The sequence below is a fragment of the Cricetulus griseus genome (assembly GCF_003668045.3).
Source record: "Cricetulus griseus strain 17A/GY chromosome 1 unlocalized genomic scaffold, alternate assembly CriGri-PICRH-1.0 chr1_1, whole genome shotgun sequence".
In the NCBI taxonomy this organism is placed as follows: domain Eukaryota; kingdom Metazoa; phylum Chordata; class Mammalia; order Rodentia; family Cricetidae; genus Cricetulus; species Cricetulus griseus.
In genome coordinates this window covers 39,828,822-39,842,134 of record NW_023276807.1, presented here as the reverse complement: position 1 = coordinate 39,842,134, position 13,313 = coordinate 39,828,822, and the positions used below count along the sequence as shown (strand labels likewise).

Sequence of the window (13,313 nt, the reverse complement as noted above, 5' to 3'; positions counted from 1 at the left end):
TGTGCCATGTTATCATCGGACCGCCAGAGCAGTGTGCTCAAGGGGCTGTTCCTCACCCCAGAGTGTACCTGAATGCTCACCACCTCCCACTGAGCTCCTGTCACTGGCTAATCATGGAGACAGAGTTTGTCCTAAGAGTGGCTGCAAAAGCAGGGATATGACTTCTCCCTTGGAGAGAATCCAGGAGTTGGTCCCTATGTCCTCCTTCAGAGGAGGAAGACTCCGACCCATGCAGCATGGGACTTCCGTGACAGTGCTGCAGCTCTGTTCAAGCACAGAGCTCACCTCTACAGCTGCAGGTATTTCCTGAAGGCAAGCCAGATGTGCTGAGAACATTTCCTTGAAGGCAAATGAAAGAAACTGAATAGCCAGCTTCTTTAATGTCAGGCTAATTTAGAGAGGCAGGGGATACATTTGGGACATGACGTGAATGACTAACCCTAGGATCCAACAAATTAGACAGGGGGAGAATGTAAGCTAAGAAAAGGGAGGGAAAGGAAGTGTTCTCAATTCTTTTTTCTTTTCTTCTTCCTAGCAAGAACCAGTTGAGTCATCTTTGGGGCTTAGTAATGGAGTAAGTGACCTTTCTCCTGAGTATGCGGTCCTGACTTCAGCTATAAAAAATGAAGTGGATAGTACGGTGAACATCATAGGTAAACTGTTTTGACATCTTATTTTTATACTCACGAGCAGCCTCCAAGGTCTAAAATTTGCAAAACAGTAATCTCAAAATAACATAGTCAGTAAGAGGTAGTCTTGGAACATGTCCAAATCCAAGTTCTGGTGCCTAGATTTCAGGGCTTCACAGATGAGATCAAGGTCTGTAGACGAGTTAGGTCCAAGAAAAGAAAGCCAGGCGTTTGAAATGCTTCCTCCCTGGTAGCTAGAGGTTAGCAATTCTTCATCACTCGTTGTTCAGTCACAGGGACAAAAATGTCATTTATTTAACTTGGGAACCAAGGAGAAAAAAGGCCAGCCTTGTGAGTCCTCCCAGCTTCTGCCTTGTGACACCTGCCCAGAGGTAGCACTGGTTTTACAAGCCAAGAAACTGAGGCACAGAAACTTTTTGTCAAAGGACTGACTGGCTCTACAGATTCAACGAGCATTCTCTACTGTCCAGATACAGTTCTGAGGCTAGGAAGTAAATAGGGGACAAGTTCAACTCTATTTCCATTTTATGGGGATGCAGTAAACAAAGACACAAGTAAGCATAGCACCCCCATTTGTGGGAGAAAGCAGAGGTGATTTGGAACAGTCTAGAAACCATATTTACATGGTGGTAGCAGTGGTGTCCTCAGAAGAGCAACATTCCCCTATAGTGGGTGTGTGACGAGCAGCCAGTGACACATGGAGGAGGCAGACATGATGCTGACAGAAACCCTGGGTATTAAATTTGGTGATCAAACTGACCAGTCCTGAATGCACATAAACAGCCTAAAGATTTCTAAGTGTTCCCTGAAAGACAATCTTCTCTACAGCAGCCATGGAGTGCAAGTTGTGGAAAATCAAACCAAAGCCCTCATAAGGTTGGCTGAGTAGCAGTGAAAATTCAAGCCACAGCCTTGGAGAGTGTCAAGTTGGAGAGTGTTGATGGTTACAGTAAAGGCGTTAATTTGTGAAGAATGGGATCCTGTAACTTGGGGTGGAGATGAGTGGGAAGACCCTATTAGAGTTGAGAACTTTGAACGAATGCTCAAGGGTTTATCTTACCTTAGGAAGAAATCTCTCCACTCTTAGTCGATGGTGTACTCACATATCTAGCCCCTGAAATACTGCCTTTTTCCTCTTTGACAGGAAATTAATCCTTCATTGTCTGCTAAATCATCAGTGACTTTCTCTGAAGGAGATGACAGGCAAGACAATGCTTCTGTCCCTCAGGGCCCACCCAGTAGTTTCTTCTAGACCTATAACCAGACAAGGCTAAGCAGGCTCCTAGAGGAGAGATAGAAAGTATAGACCATAAGAGGTGCACCAAATACACTGCTAAAGGGCTTAATGAGTTTGCTAATTTGTTCAAGCACAAGTCCAGGGAATATGTGTGGTAATGGATTTTAGGGGTGTGGGATAATGGTGGAAGGAACATAAAACTGGATAAGGCTGAGTTTACTGATATGAATCCATAGAGTGGAGGTTTTATTTTTAGTATGGAAGCATGTCAAAAGTTTGAATGGTTAATGGAAGCATTTGTCAAAAGATGGCAGACTGAAAAGGAATTGGAGATGTCTGATATCCCTGGGCTTAGTGTTGGTGAAGGGATTTTACGGACCAGGGAAAAAGCAATGCTAGAGTGAGTGTGCTATGTAAAACTAATCCTCCACAGTGGGAAAACCCTGAAGACATGCCCTTTGCTGATCCTATGAGACAGCAAAAATGGTGAGGGGGCACTAGCACATTTGAAGAGCTTTGTTGCCCTTTCCCTTGTGTCAGACCTTAGGACTGGAGATGCTACTGCTCAGTTGGATGAATTAATTGCAGTGGGTTTAACTGGGGCCCAAAGTAGCAGGGGCCAGGTGGCACCATTGAATTACCAAAGGCAAGGTGATCATATTATCGTCATGAGCCAGCAAAGCCAAAGCAATGATCATAACAGCCTAACCCATAATGGGCAACACAGTTAAAATGATTTTTATGGTGGCATGACTTATATGGACCATTGATACTGGCTAATCAATATGGTGTTTCTAGGGATGAACTAGATAAAAAAGCCTACTATATAAGTGAAAAAACTCAAACAAATAAAAGTTACACTGGATCCTGGCAAAAGAGAATTTCAGCTTATGAACTAATTTCCAGACTTGAGACAGTTTGCAGACCCAGAACTCCTTGAATGAAGGGACCTCCAGGTTCTCCTGTGGAAGGACTTTGGTAAAGTACATAAAGGTTTTACTGTTAACATTTCTCCAGTCATTCCCCCAGAGGAATCTACAGTTACAAGGGTAACTGTCCACGGGGGGGGGGGGGGAAGGGGGAGGAAACAGGCAGACTTCCCAGGGTCTATTGGATACTGGCTCTGAATTGATGCTGATTCTTGGAGATCCCAAGGAATGTTGTGGCCCAATTAAAATAGGGGCTTACAGAGGTCAGTGATCAATGGAGTTTTAGCCCAAATACAGCTCACATTAGGCCCACGGGTTCTGCCAGTTCATCATGTGGTCAGTTCCCTGGTTTCAGAATGTGTAATTAGGATAGATATATATTTAGAAGTTTGCAGAATTCTCACATTAGTTGCCTGATCTGTAGAGTGAGGGTTATTATGGTTGGAAAGGCTAAATGGAAGCCAATCGAGTTGCCTCTGCCACAGAACATAATGAGTCAAAGACAATGTTGCATTCCAGGAGGAACTAAAGAAATTAGTGCTACCATCAAGGACTTGAAAGATGCAGGGGTGTTGGCTCCAACCATATCTCCCTTTAACTTTCTTATCTAGCCAGTGCAGAAGACACATGGACCATAGAGATTGACAGCTGGCTATGGAAAACTTAATCAAGTAGTGACTCCAATTGCAGCTGCTGTACCAGATGTGGTGTTCTTACTTGAGCAGATTAACACATCTCCTGGTATGTAGTGGTATGGAGCTATGAATCTAGCAAATGCCTTTTTCTTAGTACCTGTCCATAAGGACCACCAGAAGCAGTTGGCTCTCAGTTGGCAAGGCCAGCAGTATACCCTTACAGTTTTGCCGCTAGGGTATATTAACTCTCCAGCCCTGTATCATAACTTTGTTCAAAGAGATATCCCATTGATCCACAATATCAATGACATGATGATTGGATCTAGTGAGCAAGAGGTAGCAACCACCTTGTACTTTTTGGTAATATGGGCTTATCAGAAGATGAGAAATAAATCCAACCAAAAATTCAAGGGCCTTCTACCTCAGTCAAATTTTTAGGAATTCAATGGTATGGGGCATGCAAAGATATTCCTTCTTAGGTGAAGGTTAAGTTAGTGCATTTGGCCCCTCCTGCCAAGAAAGAAACACATTTAGTAGACCTATTTGGATTCTGGAGACAGCACATTAACCACTTGGGTGTGTTACTCCCACCCATATACCTAGTGATTTGGAAAACTGCTAGCTTTGAGTAGAGCCTGGAACAGAAGAAGGCTCTTCAGCAGGCCCAGGCTGCTGTGCAGGCTGTTCCACCACTTGGACCATATGATACAGCAGGCCTGATGGTGTCAATGACAGATAGGGATGCTGTACGGAGCCTTTTGGAGCAAGGCACTACCATCATCTGCAGACAACTATTCTCCCTCTGAGAAACAGCTCTTGGCCTGTTGTTGGGCCATAGTGGAAACTGAATGTTTGACAATGGGCTACAAAGTTACCATCCAAATTGAATTGCTCATCATGAGCTGGGTGTTGTCTGACCCAACATGTCATGAAGTAAGATGTACACAACTGAAATCCATTATCAAATGGAAGTGGGCTATATGTGATCTGGCCCAAGCAGGTCTTGAGGATACAAGCAAGTTACATTAAGAAGTCGCTCAAATGCCCATTACCATGGGCTGATTGTGCCCATGCATGCACCTATAGCCTCATGGGCCATATATGCCCTGTGGTCAGTTGAGTGAGGAAAGAAGACTATGGCCTGTTTTACTGATGGTTCTGCACTTTACGAAGACATCACTCAGAAATGTACAATTGCAGCATTACAACCCCTTTCTGGGACAACCTTGAAACTCATTGGTGAAGGGAAATCTTCACAGAGGGCAGAACTTTGGGCAATTCATGTGTTCATACATTTTATTTTGGAAAGAAAAATTACCAGCTTTGTAATTCCTCACTGACGCATAATGAATGGGCTGTAACCAATGGATTTGCTGGATGGTCAGGGACTTCAAAAGAACATGGTTGGAAAACTGGTGAGAAATGTATCCAAGGAAGAAGTATGTGGATAGAGCTCTCCAAATGGACTAAGGATGTGAAGATACTTATATCCCGTGTAAATGCTCATTAAAAGGTGACTTCAGCAGAGGAGGAGTTCAGTAATCAGGTCCATAGGATGACCCATTCCGTGGACAGTCCGCCTTTTTCCCCAGCCATTCCTGTCATTGCCCATGAACAGCGTGTCATGGTGGCAGAGATGGGGGTTGTGCATGGGCTTGGCAACACGACTTCCACTCACCAAAGCTGGCCTGGCTGCAGTTACTGCTGAATGCCAGATCTGCCGACAGCAGAGACCAACAATGAGCACCCGCAGATATGGCATCATTTTCTGAGGTGAGCAGCCAGTGACCGGGTGGCGGGTTGTTACACTGGACACTTCCTCCGTGGAAAAAGCAACACTTCCTCCTTACTTGAGTAGATAATTATTCTGGTTCTGTATTTGCCTTCCTGCACATAATGCTTCTGCCAAAATGATCATCTGTGGATTTACAGAATGCCTGATCCACCGACATAGTAATCCACACAGTATTGCCGTTGACCAGAACTTACTTCACAGCCAGAGAAGTGTGGCAGTGGGTCCATGATCATGGAATCCACTGGTCTTACCATGTTTCCCATCATTCTGAAGCAGCTGCCTTGACAGAAAAATGGAGCGGCCTTCTCAAACACATAGTTACAGCACTAATTAGGAGGCAGCAACATGGATGGCCGGGGCAAGGTTCTCCGGAAGGTGGTATATGCTTTGAATCAGCAGCACCCAATATATTGTACTGTTTCTCCCACAGCCAGATTTCATGACTCCAGGAATTAGGGGGTGGAAAGGGGGAATAGTTCCACTCAACATCACCCCTAGTAGCCCACTGGGGAAAGTTTTGATTCCTGTTCCTATGACCTTGAGTTCTGCTGGCCCAGAAGTTTGGGTTGCAGAGGGAAAGCACTCATGCCAGTAGCCATAACATTCTACTGAACTAGAAATTCAAACTTCCCTTTTCCATGCTTAGGGCTACTGATACCCTTAAGCCAAGGCTAAGAAAGGAATACCAGTGTTAGATGGGGTGATTTATCCAGATCGTCAAGGGGAAGTTAGATTGCTTCTCCACCATAGAGCTAAGAAAGATTATGTCTGGGGTATAGGAGATCCTTTAGGGCATGTGTTGGTGCTACCAATCCTAGGATTAAAGTCAAGGGGAGCTACGACAACCTAATCCAGACAGGGGGAAAAGGACACAGACCCTTCAGGAATGAAGGAATGGGTCACTCTTCCAGGAAAAGAGCCAAGACCTTTTGAGATTTTTTTGCCAGGGGTGGAGAAAATACAGAATGGACAGTAGAGGAAGGAAGTTACAAATACCAGCTAAGGTCATGTGATACAGAATGGACAGTAGAGGAAGGTAGTTACAAATACCAGCTAAGGCCTTGTGACCAGTTGCAGAAATGAGGAATATAACTGACATGAATATTTCTGTCATATTTTGTTAAGAATACAGATATTTAGGTTTTCCTTTCTTGGTTTCTTTATCACCTAATTTAATAGTAATTAAGAAAATATCAGTGTTATATTTAAGTTTTGAGATACCAAAAGCATGTCCATCAAGGCACATTGCCACCTATTGAAAAAATTTTTAGGAAATATTTTAATAAATTTTAGTATATAAACACTCACTTTAAGTAATACCTAGCATTTTATTTTTAAAACAAACTATTATAAATTTTTCCTCATCTATTCTTAATCAAATTCCTTTTATTATTTAAAACAATTTTTAAATTTGAAAATATTTTGATCATATTCTTCTTCTCCCCAAGTTTTTTCAGAACCTGCATTTGCAGTTATATGAGGATAGTTGTATCATGTAAACATAATTATGACCTGGTTAAACATATGATGCAATTGTGACTGTATGTATGATAATCGTATCCTGTTAGGCATAATTATGACCTGGAAATTAATCATGACATAAGGAGATGAGTGTGTATCAAGTTGACAAGGAGTGGACTTATGAGGGCTATTGTTAGCTGTCAACTTGACAACTAGAATTAGCTAAAAACCCAAGTGGCTGGGTACACCCTTGATGCTTTTTCCCCCTCAATTAAATCATTTGAAGTGGGAAGACCCACTGTTAATGTAGATCTCTTGAGGTGGGACTATCCACCTTTAACCTGGGCCACACCTCCTGGAAGAAGGGAGCACTTGCTCTTTGCCTTCTTGACCTCACTCTTGCTGGCAAGGCCATTTCTTTACTGGTTTAGAGCCCACTTCTTCAGAATTTCTGTATATCCTGATGATGAGCTGAGATATCCAACCTCATGGACTGAACCTCTTGGACTTCCTGTTGGTCGACAGCCATTGTTGGACTAACAGGACCACAGCCTCTAAATCTAATATATGTGTTAGATGTATTAGAGTATACATTCATTCTATCTACACTGTTCCTCTAGAGAACCCTGACTGATACAGGTAGGCAGGAAATGTCATAGGGACTTTGTAGATCATGGTTAAGAAATTTGGGTTTTATTCAAATTGTTGGGGAGTGTTTAAAATTGGCATTGGGGCCTGGAAAGTTGGCTCAGCAGTTAAGAGTGCTTGCTGCTCTTCCAAAGGATCAGAGTTCAGTTCCAAGTACCAGTGTTGGGCAACTCACAACTGCCTGTAACTCCAGCTCCAGGCAATCTGACATTATTGTCTAGCCTCTGTGGGTACCTGAAAAATGCATCCATGTACAAAGACATACATACAGACAAACATAGACAAAAATGTGCACAAACAAATACATGAACACATAAATAAAAAAAATCTTTTTTTTTTTGCATTGAAGCATAATATGAACAGTAAAGTGCCCCAAAGCAGGCACTACTCCTTCAGAGTTTCAGGCAAGTGGGTGACAAGTCACGAATTACATCACAATAATATCTTGCAGAGATGCTGTGACGATTTGGATTGGACTGGACTCTGGAGATGCCTTGTAAAACTAGAGGCCTGGCAATGAGCTTGGCTTGAATATGTATTTAGAATTCAGAATTGAGGCTTCCTGGCCCAGGGATACCTTTCCATCCATAAAGCTTTGCTTCCATCTGGACTTCTGATGTTACTAAGAACTAGAAAGAACTAACAAAGATATAACAGGCCTCTTGAATAGATAACTTTCTGTCTGAAGTCTTAGCTGAACACTGACTCATAGGAGGCTATAGCAGAGGCTGTCAGTACCCATCATTCCCCTTGATTTTTAGAGATTCATTCCTATTTTGGAGGTATCCCTTCTTTCCTGCCTCCTGCCCCTGTGGAAGTATCTCCCTTTCCTGTCTTTTGCCTTGTTGTACCACTTAGCTTTCTTAGCAGACAGGCCTGGAGAATGTACGTATGAGTTGGAGCCCTTAAAAAAAATCCCCCAAACTCCAGGCACAATTTCTTAAGACTTAGCTCATTTTGAATGTGTTGGATGGTTCTGGAGTTTCCCTTCATTTATTAGGTGAAGTCAGCCTCAAAAGATCTGCCAAACTCAAGCTAGGGTTGTGCCATGATTTTTCACGATTGTTGTTAATGCTGTTCACTTACTTTTGATTGACATGTAATAATTGTGAATATATTAATTCATCATGGTAATGAAAGAATCTGCTACCCCATCAACTTTTGTGGTATTAGGATTTTTTAAGACATCAATTCTTTCAGCCATTTGGAAGTACACAGTACAGTATTACTATCGCTGACAACATGCAGTGCTGAAGACCTCTAAAAGTCACTCCTCAACTCTAAACATGCTCTGAGCCCTTGGATCCGCAGCTTCCCTCACTCCCACTGCAGCCTCCAGTGGTGACCTTTCTTCTCTGTTTCTAATGAGATAGAATTTCTTTTGACTCATGGGCTGGGGACAAGCAGCACTGGTTTTGTGTGCCTGAGTTACTTCCCTTAGCAGTGTGTCCTCTAGTTCTACCCTGCAGTGCGTGCAGGCTTTCTGATAATTCTTTACCCTTTTGCATGGCTGGTGTAAGACTGAGTCATTACTCTTTTCTGGGACAAAGATGCTGCTCAGATTTCCTGAGACCATCACCCACAGGATTAATGATTCCTTTCCTGGTCTTAATAGTGACCAGGCAGTTAATAGTTAATAGACTTAATAGTACATTAATAATGAATGGCAACAAAATGAGTCTGAAGATGTCTTTCTGTTCAGCTGGTTGCTCTTACAAAATAAATCACATTGAAATGAGGTAGAGTCAATGCTGTTGTTCACCATGTTATTGTCTGAGACCTTAAACCCAAATGGGGCTTTTGCCTGCAGCCTTCCATGTGTTCCTCATTAACCATTGGTCTTTGAGACTTGTAGGTAGAGCTAAGAAACAGGGATCTGGATCCATGGCTGCAATGGCTTTTGAGATACTCTATCTCTTTACCTTGAAAATTGCTTCATTTACAAATGACACCATTTCTCACTTTCCACTGACTTGCTTCAAAACCTGGCCTGCATTTTAGATAGTATGATAACATTTCATGTGCTGTCTGGTGGCTCTCTAGCCAGGAAGCTGGACTGAAAATCACTGAGGTCCCTGGAGATTAGCTACCAGTATGTTTTTACTGTGGTCAGGGTGGACTGGTCTCATAAGTGAAAACTCTACAACCTGAAATGCACTGTTGCCTTGACATATTAACTCTTGGTTAGTGTCTACAATGTTTGACTCACTTTTGCCATAAGTCACAGCAGCAACACACACACACACACACACACACACACACACACACACACACACACACACGACACACACAGAGAGAGAGAGAGAGAGAGAGAGAGAGAGAGAGAGAGAGAGAGAGAGAGAGAGAGAGAGAGGCAGAGACTGGACTCTGCTACTGCCACCTTCTCTGTAACATCTAGTAGCATCTTTGGGCAGTTCAAAAAGAGAGCAATGCCCCCTTGCTGAATTGTGTCTTCTAAAGTTCCTTTGCTCTAAATGGTTAAAGTCACAGGTATAGCATCCAGAACACCTGCCCCTGTTTCCCCTCTAAGGTAGGGAACTTTATTTTTCCTTTAGCATTGAATTGGTTGTGTATGTGGTGGCTTATATGTTTAGGACATAGAGAAAGTCAGCAACATGTTGAAATGTTCTGAAGGTGCCCTGCTCACCTCCTGCCCTAGGTAGTAGAGCTTTTGCTGAGCTGTGTGGGAAGGATCTGCAGGCTAGCCCAGGACGCCCACAGGTGCCTCGCTCTGCCAGACTCACTGAGGCCATGCTTTACAGCCCCATTGTCTTTCTTGATAACAGGGAACCCCACCCTTGGCTAAGGCAGAGATCACCAGAAACAAGGGGCACTATTCAACAGTCTGATGGGCATGAAGCAATCTAATGTGACTGGACACAGGGCAATTAGGAAGTGATGTATTTTGTCTTAATTTTAGCTACTGAAAACACACCTTGGAGCACTGTCTTTTGCCCGTTTCTTCCAATTTGATTAGCTTTTATGGAAAGTAAAGCTCGAGTTTCAGGACTCTGATTTTCTTTCCCTTTTATTCTGAGTTGCTGGGGAGCCAATCCAGGACCTCGTGTGAGTTAGATTAAACACTCCAGCACTGAGCTGTGCAACCTTAGCCTCAAACAGGGTTTTTGTTTCTTCGTTTTTTTTTTTTTTGTTTTGTTTTTTGTTTTTTGTTTTTTTTCAGAGCCTCAAAATCCAGGTATCAGCACAGAACAGACACTATACTGTCTGTTTAGTTTTTGTCCCCCCTTTGCCAGCTGAGCCCCCCACTCCAAGCTGAGTCATGCAGGTGGGACAGCTACCATGTGCTAACCAGGAGCCATAGGTGGTAGAGTTTGGCTGTTGTTTTGCTTTTCTAACCTTATCAAGGTTTTTTTTTTTTTTTTTTTTTTTTTTTTTTTTTTTTTTTTTTTTTTTTTTGTGCTTAGGAAGGCTGTTATACTTCCATGAGGTTTTCTCTCCTCCCCTTATCCTAGCCACCTCCACCTGTTGATAATTAACTGCCGGGTCCTCCTGCCCTCCTCCTCTGTCCTCTGCTCCACCTCCTTCTAGTTCCCACACTGTTTCTAATCATTCTTTGGTTCTCACCTGGGCTCTGCTTCCATTCTCCCCTCTCCCTACTCATCCCTCAGTCACACAGTGATTTTTTTTTTAAATGCCCTTATTACTGTGTTCTCATTGCCTCCAACGCAAAACACACAGGAGTCATCTTCATGTCTGGCATCACCTGTGCCTGCCTATCATGTGCAGACCATGTTTGAACTTTAATTAGCCTGGTTGATCTAACTGTATGTGGAAAGCTGTTGAAAAGGAGGTTGATGGGAGACTTTAGGAGCAAGTGGCAGCAACGGGGCTCTCACTTCCATTGCGAAGCTGCTAGCCCAGCACAGCATGCTCATGTTTTTGCTTCCAGATCATCGGCCTCTGAGATGCTGATGAGCTCTACTGAGTTTCACTTGGAAACCTTGTGTGGCCTGCTCTGTGCAGTAGCTGGCATATGATGCAGTGTGCTCTCAGGTCTCAGAGTTCCCTCTGCGGCATCTATACTCTTGCTTCTTCCTACACCCTTCTCAACTAGTTGAGGTAGGAGTAGCCTTGGGCCCGAGGTAGCCTAGACAGCTGAGCCATGCTAGGACTCAACCCTGGCCTTCTGTTCCTAACCTTATTATGACTCTCTCTCAACCTAGTGTTGACTATCATTTTATAAAAACAGATGGTTGCCATATTTGACAAAGATGAGTACCAGGTTAGCTGTTCATGGACTTGAATTGTCGGCCCACTTGTGCAGGTTTTGATTCATACCCCTTTAAATCTGAGACTCTGTGTATGTGCAAATTGGAAATGGGACATGCATATTATCTGTAAATGGAAAGATACACTATTGTTTAAAATGGAAAGCTACAGTATTGTATAAAAGGAAAATGCATGCAGTTGGAAGGTCAAATGAAACATGCAGTTGATCGTCCTCTGTTTAGAAGGAAGATAGGGTGGTTATATTTCCAAAATCAAATTGACATGCATCTGAGTAGAAAACGTGTTTCCCTGTATGCCGTGTCAGCAGAGTCGGTATTAGCAGTCTCAATTCTCAACCAGTCTAAGGATACATTTCTCCCGATAGTGAGATGTTCATTGTCTGGCTTTATAACACAGCCAATAAGTTGATTGCTTAACCCTGTAGTTACCTGGTAACCCTGGCCATTTACCTTACCTCAGTATTTCAGCTTTTTAAACTGTAAAATGATAGGCCCCTGTCCCTCTCAAGGGCTTTTCAGTTTCCAATATTCCCTGCTCTAAATCGCTTTCTATGAAGCCGGGGAGCAAGCTGCTTTCTCAGGTGGGGCCCCCGAATCAACTCAACAATTGTTAATAAAGAATGACCTTTTAAGCCATCAAACCGGTCCATCAGTAACCACCTATGAATAATATTGTTGTGATTCTCGGAAACTAGATTCAGATAAAGTTACATTCCGGAGGGTGACTTTGCTTAAGGGCCTGGCTGTATGAAGTTGGATGAGCTTGGTGGATTGCTTGCTTGCTGACCCAGATGAGAATTTCTGGCACCAAACAGGAAGCTGGTGAAAAAAAAATTCACTGTTGGTTATGGGCTCAACGATTCATGATGGTGAGATTTGGAAGGTTTTATCTTGAAAGAGGCCTAGGAAGTAATAGTCGAACAGTTTGAACTGTATGGGTCACTTTTATTTAAGGAGACCATGTCACAGAGGAGTTGAAATTTGGAGTCAAAGGAAAGCTAACCTGGACTCCTCAGATCTGTCATGTACTAGCTAGCTGACCTTTGCTTGATTATTATGTCTTTAAATTCTATCTAAAATGGGGATCATAATCACAGTGCACTTTCTTATAAGACTGGGAGGCTTTCTGGGGGTGTGCTCAGGAAGTTGGATTTTATTGTTATTTTTCAGTCAGGTTACTCATTATCTAGTACATAGAGGCGTGTTGTAGAAAGAGTGGCAGTGTAGACACACACCCACAGAACTTCTCAGACTCTGGGTTTTTCCTGTTTCTATGGAGGGACAGCCCTTGAGAGTTAGGACTTTTCCAAAGGGCTCTCACCAGCATGTGTTGGAGAAACTTGCCTCCCTCTCAAAGTAGCATAGTCCTATGAAGGAAGTCTGGCCTCAGAGATGACCATGTAACTGTGTAGATATGGTGTCTAGTTCTTAGCCCAGAAGACAAAAACTTAGCTGTCTGTCCTCGTAGCTAGTGCTCAGGATCCACTCACAATTGAAATGGAGCTCCTTGTCAGCATTTTTCTCTCAAGTCATGTATATTAATTGAAATAGAGGACAAAATTAATTCATTTTAGGTGTAGAACTCAACACACCCAGCCCTGGCAATTCTCCAAGTTTAGACAATGCCTTTGGTTGTGTAACTAGCAGCACATTCAAGCTAGAATGTTTTCATCAACCCAAAACGTTCTCACCCCTAACTTCTCATAGA

The 13,313-nt window shown here is 43.0% G+C and overlaps 1 protein-coding gene across 3 annotated transcripts in view; it reads left to right on the top strand.

Annotated features, from left to right (window-relative positions):
* The window catches only part of Irf2 (interferon regulatory factor 2), a 101,118-nt gene that overhangs the window by 73,493 nt on the left and 14,312 nt on the right, over nucleotides 1–13,313 (top strand). For all 3 annotated transcript variants that reach the window (XM_027391083.2, XM_027391080.2, XM_027391082.2), the window contains exon 6: nucleotides 536–653. In XM_027391083.2, the coding sequence (XP_027246884.1) occupies nucleotides 536–653 (118 nt within the window). The remainder of the gene's footprint in view (nucleotides 1–535; nucleotides 654–13,313) is intronic.